This window comes from Elgaria multicarinata, chromosome 7, assembly GCF_023053635.1.
Source record: "Elgaria multicarinata webbii isolate HBS135686 ecotype San Diego chromosome 7, rElgMul1.1.pri, whole genome shotgun sequence".
NCBI classification, from domain to species: Eukaryota; Metazoa; Chordata; class Lepidosauria; order Squamata; family Anguidae; genus Elgaria; species Elgaria multicarinata.
In genome coordinates this window covers 6,230,090-6,252,446 of record NC_086177.1, presented here as the reverse complement: position 1 = coordinate 6,252,446, position 22,357 = coordinate 6,230,090, and the positions used below count along the sequence as shown (strand labels likewise).

The 22,357-nt window shown below is 41.3% G+C and overlaps 1 protein-coding gene across 3 annotated transcripts in view; it reads right to left on the bottom strand.

Moving 5' to 3' along the window:
- Window positions 1–964: 964 nt before the first annotated feature.
- The window catches only part of RIN2 (Ras and Rab interactor 2), an 80,207-nt gene continuing 58,814 nt past the window's right edge, over window positions 965–22,357 (bottom strand). For all 3 annotated transcript variants that reach the window (XM_063130168.1, XM_063130166.1, XM_063130167.1), the window contains exons 8-12: window positions 20,996–22,126; window positions 12,123–12,428; window positions 9,662–9,793; window positions 6,637–6,800; window positions 965–4,160 (exon numbers count right to left, since the gene is read on the bottom strand). In XM_063130168.1, coding sequence (XP_062986238.1) covers window positions 3,840–4,160; window positions 6,637–6,800; window positions 9,662–9,793; window positions 12,123–12,428; window positions 20,996–22,126 — 2,054 coding nt within the window. In that variant the 3' untranslated portion in view covers window positions 965–3,839. The remainder of the gene's footprint in view (window positions 4,161–6,636; window positions 6,801–9,661; window positions 9,794–12,122; window positions 12,429–20,995; window positions 22,127–22,357) is intronic.

Sequence of the window (22,357 nt, the reverse complement as noted above, 5' to 3'; positions counted from 1 at the left end):
GAAGTAAGTTTTTAAAAGTAAAATACATGAAGAATTTGGTGTTGGCAAAAATTTCAGTTGTTTTGTTCAGTGTAGGAGCACAGCAAAGCACATGTGATCGTTATAAATAGGCATTGGTCCAAGGCCAAGAAGTTTCTGGAAGGGGAAGCAGAGTCAAAAGCGCCTCATTTAAAAGACATCTTGAGCTTGTGTCAATTTTCATTTATGTCCATTGCTTTTCATTTCACCATTTCACTCAGAAACACTTCCATTTTTACTGAATTTAAGAATTTTAAAACATTTCCCCATCTTGTGAATCCACCTTAGAAATTTGAAAATGCTGGCCGCACATATTAGCACCTTTATCTTTCCTCCTTCTCCCATTCTTAGAACATCAGCAGCTTAAAGGCCTGGATCAAAAGGGAAAGTTCAGAGGGGTGTATATCAACAGAGCCATCCTTATGGAGGTCCAGATTACAGTGCTGGACTGTAAAGTGAACTGATTCCAACTCATACAGACACAATTGTTTGCACTAATTTATCTATATATGGAAAATACAACCCCCCTCCCAAACCAGGCGGCTAATTTCTGTGTACTACAGAATCCTAGCAACCAGCTGATATGGTGATTTGCAAGAGCTCAAAATTCTATGGGAAGCAGACCTGGTGCTGAGAACCAATGAAACAGAATAGGAATTACTCTGGAATAGATAGTCTCTCCATACTAGCCTTATGGAGGCATTTGCCAGCTCGCACGTGGGGCAAAAGTGCGTAGGGGAACAGTGGGTGACACACGTAAGTACTCAGCCCCAATGTTCTCATATGTCTGGCTTCATGCGTTGAGTATGAAGGTCTGTTACAGTAAACTATGCCTTATCAAGATTTACAAAACATTAATTTCAATACAGACTCTACACACACACACACACACACACACACACACACACACACACACACACACACCATAGTAAAGTATTATAATGTATCATGTGCAAAACTACTGCTTTATCATTTACAAAATGAAATACAATATATATACATGTCAATGTAGCAAATCAACATAAAACATACAGATCTTTACATACAGAACACACTTGTAGAGCCAGATGCCAACATTCTTTTTATAACCCTTGAGTATTAAGGTACAGTGATTAAGAATTTAGCACAGAAGAGCAGCTACATGGTTTGACAAACATCCCAACTATCAGTGCCAGCTCCAGATTTTTGAGAGCCTTGGGCAAGACACCCTAAATAATCCCCTTCTCTAAGCGAGTCTAACTTCTCACCATTATTGTCAGCAGCTGCTATTGCGCCTCATCATTACTACCACTTGCTTGCTTAACAGGCAGACGCAGAGAGCAAGTGCACCGTGGCATCCACTGCTCCTCTTTGCCATTACTACCATTGTCTGGGCCACAGTGAGAGGCAGATGAACAAGCAGACTGCAATGGTGAAAAAGAGCAACTCCAAAGGGCTTTTGTCTGTGGGCCCTTGGCAGTACCAGGTCATGCCTACCCTTGTCACTAGTCCTGATTCTTGAAAATTTTGGATGTTGATAAGGGACTTACCACTAAGGGACTTATTATTACGCACTGGTTTTAAATAATCTATTATCTGGATTTGTTGATGCTAATTTTAAGCCTTAATGTTTATTCTACAAAGATAATTATTATACACTTTCCCAGATTGATTGTTGTACCTAATGGAGGATTTAAATTGTTCTGTTGTGACCCTATTGAGGACAGGAAAAATCCCCCACCCCAGTGCAAGATCAGGCATTTCCCCTATTTTTCCTCACAGTTGCAGAGACTGCGACAACTAGGCATAGAAGGTTGGGGGATCTGGTTTGCTTTTTGGGTAGTTCATTCGGAACCACAATCAGGGTATAAGAGATCAGCATAGGAAAGAAAGGTCTCCAATGCATTTGGAAGTTGACCATGTTTCAGCTCTATGATTCTATGCATTCTGAAGAGGCCAGATTCTCAAAACACAAACTTGTGCTGTGTATAGCACAGCACTTTTAACTGGCACATTGAATTTCATATTATCTTTCCATTTCTAACAGTCCAATACTACGCATCTTTATTACAAGGTCAGATCCACTGAATTAAGTGGTGCTTTACTCCCAATTACTACAGTTAAAAGTGCAGCCTAAGGCCTAGTCTACACAAGCAAATGAATGAGGTCTTTGAGGTAACTTGAATAATTGCACCACTTCAGGTGGGAGATACAATTCTTGAATCTTCTCCATGTAAAAAAATGCAAGTAAAAACAGCAACACCCTAGCTCAGGAGGGAGGAAGCTAGACTAGTTTTCCACTTGCAGGTAGGGTATATATCTTTGTAGGTGGGCTTCCAAAAATTGTGACATTACCACTACCATCACACACATATAACCTGAAGTAGTACACTCTACTCTACCCCCTCATTCAGGTGCACGGATAGACTAGGCCCAAGATTCTGGTTTTCTGTTATCTTCCGATAGAGAGAAACCTATAGTTTGTATCTCAATACCTATTGTAAACAACTTTGACCTTTTCAGCCACAATCAAATGTGTTTGATGTTGCCTGCCTCTGTGTGTATAAAATCATTAAATGAGTCAACTCATTTTCCTGCTGTTTTTAACACAACAGATGTCAAATCAGTAATTAAACACCTACAATATTTTAAACTTTAAAATCAACTCTTTCACAACCTCCTTCACCCATGTTATACAAGTAGCCTGAACCAGCAGACTAGGCATATCTTCACAATTCTATCCTTAGCAATGTCCATCAAGAAGTAGAATCAGTATTCCACAAACATTCACTGAACTACTGGAGAAACCCCACCCACATCTTTCAGCTATCCTCATTCCTTAACTTCAGCTCTATGCACAACACTGCTGGTTAATGTGTATTAAAGAGCAACTAAACTTTTTAAGTAGTCTTGAACAGACCCCCTAAAACATTTTATTTGCAAATCCGGTTCTGTAAGTCCTCTCACTACCTTGGTCTCTATGTCCATCTCTTTCACATTCCTCATCTCTCTAATTTATCTCTCTATTCAAAATAGCAGTATATAAACAATAATTCAGAAAGTGATACATAAGTTTGTACATGAAAAATACAAATTGCTTATAGAATCATATCAATGTTTCTGTACAAAAATGAACTTTGATACTTTAAAAACCCTTAAATCAGGGTAGAAAAAGGCAAAAAAAAATCCTTACAGAAATGTTCAATGTAGTACTCTAAAACCAGCAAGAGATTTATTTGGTTTGTATATTAAATGTTAAAAAAATCACATGCATAATTATAGAATATTTTATAGTTTAAAAAAATAGCTTAAGAACCAACCATGACAGTTTACCTGCAACTGCTATATTTTTTAAAGAAATATATAAAACATGTTGCCTTCAGTAAAATAATAATAATAAAACAACTATTTTAGAGAAGGCTGTTGTCATCCATATAACAGAGTTTACTGATGCTCTGCATCGGACAGTATGTACGCTGCTGAAATGGACAGCCTACCATCTAGTTTACAAAATGTCTGGCCATCTGTATATTTAAGTGAAAATAGTGCTTGAACTAAGGATAGGAATAAAATCCAATACAGATCTACAGATGGACATAGTGCAGTATATTTGTGAAGGTCAGTGATCCATGAAGTTCAGCTCCAGTGGTTGTACACTGTGAGACTGCTGTTGTCCATACTATAGAACTGGCCCGATTGGTTATTATATGCACATTATTTACGGTCATTGATGGCAGTTGTTCTTGTTCTTACTAGGCATTCAGTTTAAAGCCCTGCAAACCGCTTAATTTCGAAAGTGCCTCAGTCAGCAGGTAAAGGAGGTTTTCAGTGAAGCCCCAGCTTTATGAAGTATGGTCACTGTTATCATTCTGGAAAATGGCCCCATATGGATCATTATCGATGCGCTTATAAACAAAATGGAAGACCTGTGGCTGCGGCCGACTGTGCAGTTCAGCTTTGATTTTTTGAGGATAGGTGTCTTCTGTCAGCTGCTGCCAGGTGTCATCAATAAAAAGGAATAGACTATAGTCATCGGGATTGTCCACTTTAAATTTTTCAGCACAGAGTCGACATACATCCTCTGTAGTAATATAAGGTCTCACTAGCAAGGTTTTTCCTGTGCAGCCACTGTTTACTTCCTGGAATGCAACCCGTAGATAGTTCTGTAGAGTGAGAAAATATATGGGAAGAATAAAAAACCACATTCAAGAGCTAATCAAAAAGGATGGACAAAACACATGGACATCTGTTTTGTTGAGCTCAACAATCCGAAATGTAGCTGCTCCGCTTGCTATCAGACAGGGATCTTCAAACTGAGTTCCAGGGAACTGAAGGGTTCCGTAGGAGCTTAATATGGTAATAGCAAGCACGTTTCCCTGAGGCACAGTTTGCCCACCATACAATTATGGGAAGGTGTTGGATGTGTTCTAGAGTGCAATTCTTAGAGGGAGACAATGAGACCTCATAATCCTGACCTGTGCTCTGTACAAATGGAAGGAACATCATACAATATATCACAGAATCTTCCTCAATGTGCATGGGTTTCATAGCAGACACATTGATATGGCAAATGTACAGTAAAAATAGAGTTTGAAAGCTGCTGTAAGAAAATAGCCTCAGAGACAGTTCATATGGTCTTGAGTGAACCTTTATTTAACCCGCCTATATGAGTAAGGGCACAATCCTATGTGTGTGTTAGGCAGAAAAAAGTCCTTTAACTCCCAGCATTCCCTAGCAAGCCATGCTAGCAGGGCAATGCTGGGAGTTGTAGGACTTTCCTTCTGTCTCAACATGAATAAAATTGTGTCTGAAAATTCTAATGGCTCCAACACTTCCTCAGCTCATTAATTACGATGCTATGCTATGAGGTTTACACCAAGCTTTTTCTGAGGTATGACCATTAAGCTAAGAAATCCCTATTACTGAAGTGGCTGATGCATTGTGCAGCAGGCTTTAAGAAAGAAAGTGGGATACTATGTCCAGAAGCAAGAATTAAGATATATCCCTTCTATATTCATGATTTTTCAGGCCAGCAACAGACAAAATAGCTTTGCTAGTAGCATGGCCAAGCCCTATTTACACATACTGGACTTCATCCATATCACTAGAACTACTGACGAAGAGCACACAGTTCTGCAGAACACAAATGATTCTGAGTACTGCCATTAAGGAAGGAACAGGCTTCAGTAAGATATTCCTCTCATGAGTAAGGAGTTTGGGATGTTCTCTGTAAGAGGATTTATGTGCTTTTTCAGAGTCCAATTTGAGTATCAACCCAAGCTGTATTAATTATAGGCACGGACTGTGCAAGTTTCCCTCTCATGAAATTGCTGTGCTGTATTTTACAGGTTACTGTTTTGGGATAGGTTTCTATAGTTAATTCATATAGTATACAGACTCTGGTGAATAGGTAAGTTCTTGTTACTTGCATATCTAGCCATTGTTCCCAAATTCCTTGCATTTCTGAGTTTGTCAGAATGCCTTTCTTTCTCTCTCTTTTCTTTGTACACTGAAAAAGTAATGTTTATTCATTTACTTAATTATACAAGTATTTATATGTTGCTTTTTAGCTCTAAAAGGGCCCCTAAAGCAGTTCACAGCCCAATTAAAATACAATGAAATTGTGAGCAGAATAAAACAATCAAAGCATGGCTAACAGGGAGATGAAAGTTTGTTACTTTTCGTTCGCCAGTAAAATAATTGAGGTTTTTAAACACAAATATTCTTATCATAAAGGGAATAAGCCTTCTATAGACTCTAAAGGAAGATATGAAGAGGGATTAGAGGAAGGAAAAGAAGGCAGGAGGGGGTAAAGAAAAGAAAATAGAAATGAGGAAGGAAGGAAAGAACAGCAGAATATGCATGTTGGAATACAGTTTGTCCTGAAACTACATGTAATGAGTCACTAGAGGGAGGAACTAGGTCAAATATAGGTCAAATATAGGTACTTCCCACGCAACATGTTATAACTCCACCGTTGTATGACTGGGCTACTGTGGAGTTGAGTAAAATCCATCGTGACGTTTGACTGACAATTCCTCCGCCTTCTCTCCTCCCCCAGTCCTCCCGATGGTATCCCATCAGCCATTGCTGCCAAAAAAATAAAAAATCCAGGCGGCTCTCTTAGAGTGGCACTTGATCCTTTCGCCGGTCTTGCCAGGGAACTCTGTACCCAGTGGGAAAAGTCAACTCAACACAACGGAAAACTCCACAGAGTCTGCCACAAAATGATTGTACAGGAACTCTCCTCTGCACAGCGTGGATGTTCTGCATGGAGTGCTTTCCAAGAAAACTCCATCACTGTGTGGAGTTTTCCCGTCAGACAACATGTTTCTCAACGGTGGTGTAAGAACTCCACCATGGAGTTCTAAAACCACTGCTGACTAACATGTTGTCTGAACTGAGCCAAAAGCAAAGCGAGGTATGTGTGTTGAGGATTCAGAACTCTTCTCCTGCACAGTTTTGAAGTAAGACCTCCCCCGCTCCCATTTTATAGTGTAGGCACAAGAGTGATGTCCCTGTCACCTCTAACTCTGCTCTGATGACCCACTCAAATCTACCATCCTATCCACTATATTCTGACTTGTACAGATCACAACTGCAGGAGAAAAAGCACTTTCTGGAAGACGTTAGTTGTACCTGAAAATCATCAACAGATGGGATTGTTCTGTTTGTTGTCCTTCGCTTATGCCATTGCCGGAGGGTATTCCGAGCTTCTGAACACAATAATCTGGCTGCTTGCTCTTCTTGGAAATTCTTAATTAAAGAAAGTGCTCCATATGCACTTGTCAAGTAGTAGCCCCCTGTGAAGAAATCAAGATAACAGTGTTCCAAAAATAAATTATTAACACCCTTGTTACATATCAAGGAAGAAACCATAATCAGCATAAAAGATGCCCAGACTTGGTTCATACATTAAATAAACTCTGGGTAGCCATGAATGAGTGGAGTCAGCCTACGTGTTGGTTCCGGTTGCCCATCCACCCCCATTGCGATAAACATGGTTTATATTACAGTGTGAGCAGAAGCATGCCCAGGAACCAGGAGACATGCTCGTTCCTGCTCATCTTCTCAACAACACAGTTTGTTAACATGCAAACCAGGTCACTGTATAAATAATTTTCCCAGACAGACAAAACAGGTCAGCTGTCTTGCATTAAGTACTGGTGAATACTACAAATTCAGATGGTAGGATCTGTCCTTGGAAATAATAGCTATGCTAGTGTTTTTCAAACTTTGCTCCAAAGAGGCCTGGGGTTCCTCAAAAGCCAGTCCGAATTTCCTCAATGGGAAAATCAGCCACGCTGAGCAAGCTTCCCTTGATGACTATTTGCCTGCCAAGTCTTCCCTGGCAATACACAGCTGTAGAAGAGTGTTGGGCATCTTTTGTGGTCCACATGGAGAGATGCTGAGGCTCAAGTGGGCTAGTCAACCTGACATTGAACATGCATGTTAAAGCAGACCCAGAATCCTCTGCAAGGGACAGACGCTTTGTGGCAGAAATGCCAATGTAGGAGGGTTCCTTTATAAATAGCAAGTTTAAATGAAAAACAGCGAGCTACCCCTGTCACCACCAAGGCCAATTAGAGCAGTTCTGTTCTTTTCTCCTGGTTTCTCAGCATCACATATTATGGAAAGCAAACAGACCCTCAGTATTTATCCTATTTCTCTGACGTTCAGTACACTTCTTGCAGGCCAATTGTATTTGAAGCTCTTTCACATTAAATGGAATTCTGTCCAACCCTGCCACCCAGGATTTCTCAAAAAGACAAATGCAATTTGTTACAACCAGCGTACACACAGGAAAGTTTGATGCAGTTTGGAGGCCAAGGAAGTATCAGCATCCATTTGCTTGGCAGGAAGATTGGCCCCGTTTGTTTTTGTTTTGCTTTAGGAAAAAGACATTCCTTGCCAGATTTAACTGCTTCAGCATTATTTTGCTTTCAGCTGCCCCAGGGGGAGAAAGGCCTTTGGCACTCTTCACTGTTCCAGGTTTATAGTGAGCCAAGCAGCTGTAGCTGTAGGGAAAGTTTCGAAGAAAAGCTACTGGACTCTTTAGAATGAAAGACACATTCCAGGTATTGTTTCTAAAGAACGGACTGATTAACATGTTTTCTCCCAGAGGTTAACCTACGTTCACGGTAGGAAGAGTATACTTTGGGCCACATTAATATGTACTGGAGAACCACTAACTGTGTAGCTTTCCCAATCTGTGCCTTTTCTGACAGAAAGGTGAACATGTGTGTCAGAAAAGTAACAGATGAAGCAACCCTATTCAATTGTAGATTGTTGTAAGCCACTCTGGGAGTCTTTTGACTAAAGAGGAGGATGTAGATGTTATAAATGAATGAATAAGAGGTTAAGGCAAGCACTGGCATAGTGCAATGTTTAGGGGTGCAACCAGATGAGGCTTTTATTCTACAATTGCCATGCCTTGTTCATGCAATTTTAAGGGGGATCCAGATGTCGTCATCATCATCATCATCATCATCATCCATTTGTAATCCTCCCATGTTTTACCAATCTTTTCTTCAATCTTTTTTCTTAACTCAGAAAATCTGTTAAGAAAGAAAAGATGGAATATCTGCACAATGCTTTCTGATAGTTAGTGCTACGACCTCTCTGTCTTGAAGCACTCTAACAGCCTACGCTACAAAACAATACCTCAATCAAAATCTTGCCTCTGCCATCAGCACATGTGCTCATCCTCAGCCCCTTTTCCCATTTGCAAGGTGGGGATAACAACACTTGCCTCCTGTGCAGGGCTGTGGTGGGCATTACTGAGAGAATATATGTGAAATATTTAAAAACACTCCAAAGAGCTATATAGGCTATTGCCAATATACATGGAGCTACTCCTTCTACCTGCAAAGAAATGAGTTTATTCTGAATGGAAAGAAATGTAAGAAACAGGCAACACCCAATCAGTGTTGGACTTCAGAGTAGCACACTACTAAATAACAATATTAATCTGAAGGAAGACTTATGGCAACTGTTGGCATGATATTTTTGGTCCTTCGGGGGTTAAAGGAAGAATAGGAAGGAGAGGTTGAGTTCAATAAAGTAATGGCTGTCTCCTCTGGGAGAGGCACTTCAGTGTCCAACATGGCTGCTGGTTTTTTCCTTCATACTCTTAACAACCTCTATGTCTCTGAAGGAAGCCAGCTCTGTAATGCTGATGAGTTATAGCTTATGAAAGCTAAAAATATAATCCATATTGGTTGAATACAACTGTGTTTGATGAGAAAGATTTTCATAACTCTTTCCGAACCCTGTATCAAGAAGTATGGTCTGATCCATCATTCCAAACTGAACAAGCGAAGCCAGATTGAATTAAAATTGCTGTTCAGGAAACAAACATAAACTCACTCATTGCCATCCAAGTTTCTAGAGCCAAGTAATATTTCCCTACTTCCAGGATTACACAAAAGTGTATTCATTGATAAGAGTTCCCTCCTCACATTCTCCACACCAACAGCGACATAAGGCTTTTAATCTTCTTTGGCTGGGATTATCTTTATGTTTTGTTTGTAGGCGTTACTTGATAAGTGTTGGCAACAAGTTAGAAGCTTTGGGATTCCTTTAAAGGCTCTCTATTCAGACATGCTATCAGTAATCAAATTCCTAGGGAATGAGTAATCTTCAGAGTTTCAAGGGCATTTACCTTCTCCATGCAGCAAGGACGGGTCCAGCAGCTCCATCATGTACTCAATTTCAGCATCTAACTCCAGCATGTCACACTGAGCCACAACGTAGGTCAGCACTGGCAAAAAGTCATCAGCACCATACATCCTTCCTTTGTAGAGAGAAAGAGCACAGGCATTATTACAACTCTCTGCCAAGGCTTTTTTGCTGATTTCCACTTCAAAAACCTCTCTTCTGCATTGCTGTTTCCATTTGACAGTATCATTTGAAATCCATTACAAGCAAATGTTGATCAAACATAAATGGATTCATTGCAGTAAATTGACAGAGGTTTTAAAGGACCCAGAGAGGACATGACGGCAAACCCAATGGAACTTACAGGAGCACACATACCCAATGGAACTTACAGGAGCATATATTTTAATTTACATGCTCTCACTAGCTGTCCTATCGTCTGGGGAAGTGGAGCCAGTTAAGGGATGGAACCTGGCTGCAGCACAATTACACATTGAGAACAAAATATTTAAATATGGGGCGAAGTCTACCCTCTATACATATTTAAACTGTCAGTCTGAATCAAGCAGTTTCTAGTGCAACCTTCCATTTTTGCCCAGTGACCATAGGTTCTCAAGAAGCTCTTCACCAACTCCATGGTTTACTGAAGACAACACTGTAGAGATGGTTTACTTTCCTACTGAAGGTGTCGTGTGAATGCATTTCTAAGCTACCACCAGTTTATGATTCACTGGCACCCCAGACTCCTGGTTAGCCCTACCAAGTAAGCCTTGAAGTATGCCCAGAACTCTAGGGCAAGATAAACCTATACAGGCACAGACATTTTTATGTCTTAGTCCCCTTTCAACTTAAGAAGCTAAGCTTCCAAAACAAATGTGACATGAAAGAGAAAAAAATGACGCATTTGTCATTGTTCTGCACAATGTGAAAATGCAGTCTTTTACTGTAATTAAAAGTCTGGATTGGATCCAAACCTTTCTAATATAGAAGAATTCTATCCATCTGTGTCAACGTTAACTTCCTCAAAGGGTTTTAGCTGGAAATATTGCAGAATTCCACAGTATACTTCTCATAATATTTGGACACTACTGTTATTGCTTTCATCCAGCTAAGCTGGTCAGTTTAGGAACGCCTCTGCTATAGAAGTGTGGGTGTTTGTGGGTGTCACCTCCTCTCACGATATCTGAGCACCTTCTTGCCAGCATCCAACTGGTCTCTCCGGCATTAAGTGTTTTTACAGTTCCCTCAATGTTCTGGATGGTAACACAAGAACAGCTGTGCCATAGTAAAACATACTGCATTAATGGTTCAGTTTCTCTGCAACAAACATGGAGATGAGGACATGACTGTCACTACCATATGTAATGCAGGAAGATTGACAAATTGAGTATATTTCATTCAGAAATTACAGCACCACAGGGGTATTTTGTCATTTAGGGATATTTTGTCATTTAAACTCTGGTGCTTTTTGTATCAGGGTTCGGACAGCACAATAACCACTGGTGGGTTAAATAGTCAATGGTGGGTTAAACAGTCAACAGCTGGTTGTTGTGTCATCTGTCGGGACTTTTTCACATCATGGTTGGTTATTGGGCTGAAATAACCAACAGAAATAACCAACTTTGTGCAGAGTTAATTATTTGAACAACCGTTGGTTATCATGTCATGTGCTGGGCACCGTTGACTATTTTGTCACACACAGTTGGTTATTTTTGGCAAATACAGAGTCCCCTGGCAAGAGTAACCAAAGTGGTGGCTTCCACTCTAGCCAAGCCAACCAAACTCACAATGACTGATGGGATATCAGCAGGAGGACTGAGGGGGAAAGAGAGGGGGGATGTGTCAATCAAATACACCGTTGACTAATAGTCAACTCAACACTGGCCTTAATCCATACCATGGTTGATTATAATCATATCGTGTGGGGAGTTCTCCCTCAATAAACAACCGTGGAGTTGACTATTAACCCACCATTGACTATTGTGTTGTCTGAACGCAGCCAGAGTTTAAGAGAAAATGCCTGAAATATCACTAATATCAGGAACCATTCCTGAAACTATAGCAATGGATATATAATACACCATTTAAATGTAGACCAATACTAACTGCTTTTATTGCTTCCACAAAATATTCAGAAAAAGGAATCTAAGGCTTAGCTAGACTCCCCATTGATCTTTCCAAGATTTCCAGTATGTCTAGTCCAATTCTTCCAAAAATCTGTTATAGTCATATGTTACTGCACCAGGCTAGGAACAATGCAAGCCTAGAAATAAACAGAACCAGCCCATTTCACCAGGAACCAAGATGCAGAGTCTCTGAAGAGTGTATCAGATTACAAAATCCCAGACATAAAGTAAGGAAAATTTGAAACTCTGTTGGAAGATTAAACATTTGCTCATTTTTTCTCCTTGTCCAGAAACAACCCTGAACAGCCCAGAAAACTTAGAGCAAGAGTCAGCATTTACCTGAATTGTTTTCCATCACAGTGTAAATCAGCTTGCACACTCGAAGTAGCAGCATGACTTTTTTTTCAGGGGAGTACATTTTCTGCATGGTCATGAACTTAACTTTAATCTTTTCAACATCTACAAAGTCTGGTGTTGGGACAAACACCCCCAACTCCTGAGGATTTCTCTGTCGGACAAGTTGAAGGTTTTCTTTCAACTGCTTCCAGGAGCCGTCAGCCGTATGGAACTCTTTCAACATCACCTCAACATGGCCCTTGAGAGGCTTCAGGATGCATTTATGCATGGCCTTCTCTAACACCACATCTGCAAAGAGATAGGCAAGCTCATTTCACAGACTGACAAACCTGATTCTTGTGTACCCAGGAGAGAGAAAGAATGGCAATTATTTAATGAAGCCAGAATAATCATTCAGTTAGGTTTCCAGAGCAATGTTACTAACAAGACCAGATTTCCAGATACCTTTTAAATAGGAAGAAAACCACCCAACCCATAACCTATATTTCACCTTTATTCACACTGACTTAGGAAAGAAGGCACTGTAAAATAAGAACAATACACTGTGCAAAGTATGGACCAAATCTGTATGAATCTCAGAATTTTCGTACACAAGTGTGTCTAAATATTTTCTTTGAGAATGTTTAGCATGCTTTAATTTTTTCAGTTTCCATCAGAAGCCACACACCAACTCAGTTTGCATCAGAAACCAAAGCCCCAAATATACCCTTTAATGCAATTAAGACTTGACTTTCTCTGCAGAAAGGATGCTTATAGAAGAATCATAGAATAGCAGAGTTGGAAGGGTCATACAAGGCCATCGAGTCCAACCCCCTGCTCAATGCAGGAATCCACCTTAAAGCATCCCTGACAGGCTTGCATATACTTTAACAACAACCAGTGAACATAAAATGCAAGCAAGGGGAGGGGGATAAAAGGGCAGGGAAGTTGGGGAGGGGGATAAAAGGGCAGGGAAGTTGCAGAAAAGTATGAACTACTTGAAGATCAACTTAAGCCAGATTTAGAAAACTGACAAACTGTTGCATACATCCCCCGCACCAGCCCACCCCCGCACCAGCCCGCCATGTCCGTTCCCCTGCCTGCCCACCCGCCATGTCCCATGTCCCCCCTGCCCCCGCCATGTCCGATGTCCCCCCTGCCGCCATGTCCGATGTGCCCCCTGCCTGCCATGTCCGATGTGCCCCCATCGCCCCTGGGCCGCAATTCCCCCCCCATCTCTCCCACTGGGTCTGCTCTTCCCCACCCCAGCCCCGAACTCCCTCCCCCCGGCGATTTCCCCTCCCCGGCCCAATGGGCACAGCGCTCCTGTGCGGCTTCTCCTGGCTACTTGTGAGTAAGCCCCGTAGCCGGGAAAAGCTGCGGAACCAGCTAGACCTTCCGCAGCCCCAGGCTCAGCCCGGGCTAAAGCCTCGTCTAGCAACGGCCTCAGTCTCTCTCTCTCTCTCACACATACTAACACACTCATACACATATTATGGCTGGCCAAGTTGCACTTCACACATCCCCCAAAAGAAAGAACGGTTGTAAACAGCTCCTTTTGCTTTGGCACTATAGTCATAGAAATCATATATGCTTCCTTCTTCCTTTCCACTTCCCACGTACAAACTGCCCCTGCAGCTGAAATCTGTGTACTAAATGCAACACTGTTTCAGAGATATTAGGCTACTATGCACAATACATAGTCAATATTTGTAGCCTTGAACGAGTATTTGCATACCTCCAAGATAATCAGAGAGGAGACACTTTATCAGTTGCACAGTTTGGCATCCTCTAAATTCCTGGCATCTTCTCCGAAATCCACGGCTCAGATTTTCTTTCTCTCAGTTAGGAAGGGCCCATCTGCCTCCTGGTCCAATCAGTGCATAGTTAGCAGCATCTGCTCACAGACCCATCTATTCTTGATAAAGCTTCTGTGCTGGCAGTTTCTTAAACTCCTGAGCTGTTATGGAATGTTCAGATACATTCCATAATACCTCAGTGGTAGAGGTAAGGGCTAAGGAAGTCTCAAACTCTACAGCCTAGGTTTGTTCTTTGGTTAATTTTGGTTTGTGGTGTGTGTGTGTGTGTGTGTGTGGTAAAGCAGCAAAGCCATTATTATTTTTTCAGCAAATCTCTATGGTCTGTACTTTACTTGGATATTTCATTTGTCTCTACGTGACTGTAGAGAGGCAATAATAATTATCATAGATAATTTTTAATTAAGTTCAGTGACTTAATTAAAGCTCTCTTTAGACCTACTATTAGCCACTTGAATGTGGAAAGAGGAAGTGCTTTGATAAAGTGAGCAGTTTCCCTGTGACTTCTGAAATGTCCATCTGCATCCTGTATTGAAATACTCTTTTGCAATCCTTTGAAATAGCACAACATTTTAATGAGGAAAAATTGCCTGGCTAATCTTCTGTCATTAAAGGACTTCCTGTTTCATTTATTTATTAAAAAATACTTATATATCACAGTGATTCATAAAATTAAAATTAAAACACATTATTCGTTCTACTGCCCCATCTATTCTCAAAATTGTTCTAAATATTTAGATTGTGGGGTTTTTTTTTGAGAATAAGTCCAGCTAGTCTGATTCAGAAAGAATATACCGTATTTCTTCAATTCGAAGACACACTTTTCCCCCCATATAAACATCTCTAAAAACGGGGTGCATCTTAGAATTGTGGGTGTGTCTTAGGTGTTTTTTTTCTGTTGGTGGTACTGAAATTAGTGTGCGTCTTACAATCGATGGCATCTTACAATTGAAGAAATACGGTACTTTTTGTTTACATGCAATAACAAGACTGTCGTATTGGCATTGGACAACTTCACTCTTACAGCCCAAATGTATAGAGCAAAATTTCTGACCTTGCATGTATGATGTTTTAGCATTGTTTTTATTATGCTTGTTGTAACCATTGGTTGAAACAATAAAGCTTTACTACTACTACAAACACAAACAGTACTATTCTGTTCACACTCTTTGCACTCAGCTGCCAGTGACTGCCTCACTGGACTTTACAATGGAAGCATTGCTCCAATGCACTACACATACTCTCATATCATCTCAGAATTCAGGACTGAATACTCACTCTGGTATTAAAAGAAAGAAAAAGAAGACCATCTGTAAATATTGACGAGCTTTTGTGAGCTTCTTTCATAATTTGTTCCTCCCAGTGCCTAGGTACTTATTTTCCAGGGAACCAATACAATATTTTCAATGCTGAAAATACTAACACTGAGCCCTAGTTCTGTAATTCTACTTAGCCAACTGGTTTCTCCTTCAGTATAGGTAAAATCATTGTTTTAGAAAATCAGGAAAACTTGAGGATGGTCAAGTATATCCTAGCGCTTTTGTTCATTTTTGATGATTTTGAATACTTTTGCCAGGTGTCAAGTGACATGCTCATTGGCCATTCAGTGTTGTTGCACAATGACAGCAGCGTACTCAGTGCCACTAAGTGTGCAGGGTTGAGGTTTCTAACCCCAAATGGACATTTTAGTCTCATAGGATTTAATTATTTGTCATCATACACAAATGTATTGTTGTTTTTTAAAAATAAAGATGGTATAGTGCATCGTTCCCCAAACTGGCAGCCTGCAGATTTGACAGACTACAACTCCCATAATCCCCAGGCAGCATGGCCATCAGAGAGCACCGGGCTGGGGAAAGTCAGTGCAGCACAATGATTAAGCGCTATGAATCAGGAAGCCCCTGGTTTAAGTCAAGCCTTTGCCATGAACCAACTAAGTGGGCAACTTGTGGCCTTCCAGATGTTTTGGCTTTCAACTTCCCTCATCACTGGCTACGCTGGTTTGGGATAGCCATTTTTTGCAGATCAAAAAATCTGGAAAGCCACACTTTGCCCACTTTCCTAAGGTGGTCTTAGGAAAGCCACATTCTCTAGGCCTTATTCTCAGCCCATCTCCCACCTGTAATATGGGGACGATAATACTCACATAACTTAATTTCTTCACCACCATACAACTTTCTAATCTGTATTCATTGAATAGTTTGCCCTTTTAGGGCAGCACACAGCATCTTAACATTTCCCCTTGGTTAACCCCTACTGCATCATCCATCCCATTTTCATTTCAAAATGTTCCCCATAGCCTACCATCCGCTCTTGTTGAAAGGCTATTGCTTCTCCATCCCAAAACTGAGCTCCAGAGGTGCAATGGGTTATTTCATCCAGCCAACACACCCTCCTCTTCCCACTCTCTACTACTCAAAATAGAGACACCTGCCTTAGCCAAACTGGGAGCCAGGGCAACATGCAGAGAAGGGAGGGCAGGACGAAATGGGTGAACAGGATGAAAGTGGCCCAGCAAGAAATCATCACACTGATCTTCTGATATCTGGGATGGCATGCAGAAAAATATGTGCGCACTCTAGAGAGGGGGTGGGGAATAGGAGGAAGGCAGTTCACCCTGCAAGAAATCCCTCCCTCCCTTCCTAACTTCAGGCATTCCAGCATCTGGGATGGGACAGATGCTGGAGTGTGTGCCTGTGTGTGGGTGCTAATTCTCACTGAGGTAAATTTGGGTGGAGGCTTACATGACAGACTGTTCCTCTGTTAATATTGTTCACATTGAATACGGGCAAATATATTAAGTGCAAACTCAGTTTGAAATCAAAATAAGGGACTGTTTACCATGTAGACCTTTATCAGACAGACTCCACAGCAATGCACTCTTCACGCAGGGAGTAGTTTGCTACTTGAAGTGAAGGAAAGTTAACCTCATTCTAAACTTCAGTTACATTTGGGATAACTGAAGGGGAATACTTCATGAGAAATGTTGGTGTGGTGATGGAAAAGAATCGAATATCTATCTATTATTTCCCTGACAAAGTTGCAATATCTGAAAGAAAAAAGGTACACTACTGTCTGGATACCTGGAGGAGATAATTTCAAAGGCTAAAACAGAGTTTTTGGATTTCATATAGAGATCAAATGATTTGGCATAAGTGAAGGCCAAGCATGTTTAAAGTCATGCTGTGTCAGGCTCCTGCAGTGATTCTTGGGAGACTGCAGACATGTGTGTGTGGGGAGTCTCCACAAGTGGTTCTATTTGAGGTTGAAAGCTGATCCACACTGTTCATGTCATCACCTCCATCTGTGGTGTGGATATGCATGGGTGCAGTGCAAGCTGTAGTGGATGGCAAGATGAACTGGATCACAGGAGTAAGATGGATGTTAGATCCATATCCACCACCCTTCGAAATAGTTGGATAGATGTGCCCAGAGGATCTCTACCGGGTGTGAGGGGCAAAAACCTTTGGACAATACTGTTTAGCCAACACCATCTGAGGAGCTGGTGTAGAGTAAGTCTTATCCAAGCCATGAACCCAACAGATGGGCCTAAATATATTATATTTTGACCATCGCCACAACCCTAGTCAAATTTGCAAATATATGGATGAAAACAACTAGCATTCAAATGGTACTTCCAGAATGCTTGAAGTCCTGCACATATATTATCTCATTAACTTTGTAGGGTTGCTGTAAAGCTGAGAGTAAGATTTCCCCCTTTCATAACACCCAATGAAAGTGATTGAAATGAAAGTATTTCTTTGCACAATGCATAAATAGCTTATGGAACTTGCTGCCACACAATGACTGGGTTCAGACAATCGTCAAGGGAAACAGCCCAGGATTGGCTATTTCCTCCACCTTTGTGCATGCTGGTTGCATGACCAGCATTTCAATAATTACTCACTCTGTGTTGTCCAAACCCAGTGCGCAGTGTGGCAGGGATGGCTTCTTACCTACTTTCCAACCTGCGGCTTGCAAGTAGGGGCTGTAGGATGGGTGAGAAGCCAGCCCTGCTGTGCTTTATTTATTTATTTATTTATTACATTTCTATACCGCCCAATAGCCGGAGCTGTGCTGCATTTCAGGTTCGGATGACCTGCAACACGGTGTGGGTAATTAGGAAAATGGCGGTCGCATGGGGGAAGCAACTCATGCTGCATGGTTTTCTCCACTTATCGTTGAAATGCAGCCAATGTGGCAAACGATGGCTTTGGGGTACTCAACCTTTTCAGTTCCAAGGGCCACGTGTGATGCTGGATCAGGGGTTGATACACAAATGCACACACGCAGCCATGCACCCCAATGATCCTACTACATATTGTGTTTTCCTTGTTTGCAGAAGTGTCAAGAAAAGAGCTCTCTGAATAAGGATCTTTGGGGGAGGGAGTGGAGAATACAAGCAGAGGGAAATAGGAGGAGGTGAAAGAGATTGATCAGGGGGTGGCAGAAGGGATTAGAGCAACCACAGGGAAGTGCAGTAAAGGCTTTGGAGGGGGCCATGTGGCCCATGGGCTGTGCACCCCTGCTGTAAGCAAAGCGAATTGCATGAGGAGGGCAGTTGTTTTTATGCTATGTTTGTGGTTTGTCCAGGAACATCTGGCAGCTGCTATTGAAAACAGGATGTTGGACTACAGAGTGCACACGTGAAGCACATGGAACACTTAAAAAAAAGTCTAAAGTAATGTTATTAGTTTCTTTCCATGAACATTAACATAACAAGCCTCTAGTTAGAACTTTTCCATTTTATCTCATTCTGCATTACCAGAATAAAAGTAGTTGGAGTTTATTTGAAGCAAGCCTAGTCCTGGAGGCATCATTGACCTCAAAGGAAAATCTGGACAAATAAGAAAATGAAATGCTTCAGCTTACTCTGGAAAGAAAAAGCATGCAACCATTTCTCTAGCTTCATTTTTATTTTGACCACGGATGTGGCAAAATAAAATGTGGAGTAAATTGGCTTAGGTAGGCTTTGTTCTATTGCTTGTGATGACTCAATCCATCTGCCACATAGCACAGTGCTTAAATCAGCAACATCTGAAGTGTCTGCTTTGCTGTGGTTACTTGCAAACCTCAAAACTGGTGAAGGCAGCAAAACTCTTCAAAAGCAAGCTGCCTCTCTGCATAATTAGAGATTGTTCTCTACCTTTCTTTCATAAGACATCAGTTGTTCAACTAAATTCACCAGCTAAAACACAATGCTCCGCGCACACAGTCATTAACATATTTCAAAAGTTAGCATTTTAGCAATCCACCAAAGCCAACACACTTTAAACCACACCCATGCAGTAAGTTACTAGCAAGCGCCAAACACACAAACCACAAGAAAATGAAAGAAAACAGCCTACTGCCAAATAGAAGAGTAAAGTTTAGGAGCCCTGCAAATTCTCAACATACAGTACGATTTGTCATATTAAGTCACTAAACTACATTGGGTGTAGAAAAAAATAATAATCACAGGATATTATTTCATTGTCAATGTATTCCATTAACACTGGATCAACATTGACTCATGCATATGGAAATAGCTTCTCTATACAGGACATGACAAAGTTTCAAAACACATTTAAGCGTTCCCAGAGAAAGTAGTTCTCAGCCAGCATTCCATACAAATTTCTATGCTCGACAACCAACAAATTATAAGCACGCCAAATCAATAGGGAAGAAAATAGTTCGGTGTTTTGCCCTGGGGGAAGTGAATCAGGAACACACCTTTCAACCATTTTTAGAAATATGAAGATGGACAGAGACAACAGTCCAAGGAGGCAAGCTGCATTTTGATACAGATCACTCCATAAGCACATGTGATTATATATGTAACACAGAGGGAAACCTGATCTAAAGTAACACTCTTATCTTTCTTTCATAAGACATCTACACTTGCATTACTTTAAGAACCTGCCCAAAGTTTGGATTTGGAATAATTTGAGGTTCTTCTGTAGGTGCAAGCACCAGGTGAAATCTGGTGGGCGGAGAGTCAGGAACAGGGCTTTTTCAGTGGTGGCATCCCATTTGTGAAACAACCTTCCCCAACAAGTAAGAGAGGCACCAATTCTTCATTCAGAAGACAAGTTAAGAACAATTATGAGTTGGCCTTTACGTTTTGAAATTGTATGATTTTATTGCTGCTATTTTAAATGTTAATGATACTGTTTAAATTATCCTCTGATTCTGATTTTAAGGGGGGATTTAAAGGGTGGTCTTAAATATTTGTTATTCTGCTGCTTTTATTGACAATTCGCTGGGTTTTGTATGCTGCTTTAACTGAAAAGCAGCTTCTAAATGTTTTAAATAAATAAAAACAAACACTTTACAGCCCCGTGTTGCAATCCTGCTATCTAAAAACATAAGATACAACCTGGGAAACAAAAAGGCATTAAATATCTGTGTTTATAAGATGCTTGGTTTTAGTCGTTATAATACAGTATTAAAATACAGCTGCCACCAGCCACACAGCCTGTTTTTATACATATTTACTCAGAAGTAAGTCTCAGTTGATCTAATGATACTTGCTCTCAAGGAAGTGTGTACAGGATGCAACTGGGCAGTGCAATCCTATGAAACCAGTCAGCACAATCCTATATTTACTTAGAAGTAAGTCCCACTGTGCTTAATAGGGCTTACTTGACATAAGTATGCACAGAATTGCTGTCTTTAAGATCCTCTGTCTGTATTTCTTTCCATAAAGAAAGTTGAAGTGCATGTAGCTACACTACATCCTTATTCCCTTGCCTCCCACACCACTTTATCTTGACAGTAAAATTCTTTGGCAGGGAACCATGTTTTGTTTATGTTACTCCATAAGTCATGTACATTGTACACTGATGGTCTCATATTGAAAAAACCTTGTATTTTAAACAAAACCTCTCCTCTTGTAGAGTTGTTGTTTTTGTTTTAGTGTTAAGTATACTAGATTTTAACTAAGAGAAGCAACTAGTACTTTAACTATTAACAGAAGATCTGGACCTTTCAACTCAGCATGGGAACTGCAACTACAGAGATAGCAGGTTTTCACTTTTAACAGGTGTGACAAGACAAACAAGCCATGCACTTGCTTACCTATTTGGTCTTCCGGAATCAGAGATTCAATGGGAGGATCCAGTTCAGAGCTCTGAGACAAGTAGCTCTTGACTTGGGTCATAAACTGCCGAATAGTTTGAAGCATGTCTGTGCTGGAAACATGGCACTCCTTGTTCTCCTGTAGGAAGCTGACGTAGTCCTGAACCAGGCAACCAAAATAGGTGCGCTTGTCTCGAGACATTTCTGCTATTCTCTTGATCATCCTCTTCTCTGGGGTCATGAAGGAACTGAAAACACCACTCATTTTCCGCAGCTGGGATTTAACAATTTTGGGGAGCACAAATGAACTGGTCCTTTTCTTCTTGGGTTTCAAGGGGGGTGCCATGCTTTCCTGGTCACTTTCCCCCTCATACTCTTCCAGGCTGCTGTTCGTATCCCCATCGTAAGCAAAGAGTGGCATGCTCCGATCAAAATCCAGCGAGTCAGAGGAGGATGTGGACAGGCTCATGTCGCTTAGTCTCTGCCTGCCTCCATTCCACTGCACTTGTGAGTCAGAGTGTCTAGTTAAGCTCTTTTTGCTTTGTGCTGTGTTTTGCTGAGGCGGGGCTCCACCTGGAATGCTAGCAGTTTCTGAGCCATGCACCGAATTATGGCCTGGTCCAATTACTGCTGAGCTCTTTGCGTTGCTCTCAGCTTGTAAAGAGAGTGCCTTCTTCTTCAGGCGAGGCGGTGGGATAGGGGTTGGCCTCTTCTGCAGCACATCCAAGTTCCAGTGTTTGCTGTGGTCGACAGTTTCTGGCAGACTGGTCTGGTTTATAGTCCTCGACAGCTGAGGGCTCGCAAGGAGGCTATGAATAGAAGGTGGGGGTGGCCTGGGTGGGGGGGAACGAGAACTCTCTGGGCCATTCGCATCTTGAGTTCTTGGGCACTGCCTTTTCAGATTTCCACCGACATCCTGGCTATGCACTTTCAAGAAGAGAGGATTAATAAAACACAAGGCTCCGTTGGTCTGGCTGCATTCCAGTTCTGAAGGCGTTCTGGTTCTTATAGAATGAACTCCATTTATGAGGCAGAGCTGCTGGGAGCTTTTACAAAGGCTGTCTGAAGGCAGAGGCTTCTGGAGGGGTGAGGGATTTTGCAGTCTGTTGTTAGCTGGAGAGCTCCAAAAATCTGAAAGTCATTATTTGGATAGCGTAAGAATGCAAATATTATGCAGCTAGTGCTCAAAACACTCTGCCCAATAACATTTGCTCTCAGACAAAGAGTTCTTTAACTTTCCTTACAGGGCCAATTCCAGGCATTTTGGTTTCCCGGGGTGGAAAATCCAAATTGTATCCCTCTCCACCCCACAGGGAAACAAACATGGGGTGCAGTTAGGAAGTCTTTCTGTTTAGGCCTCAA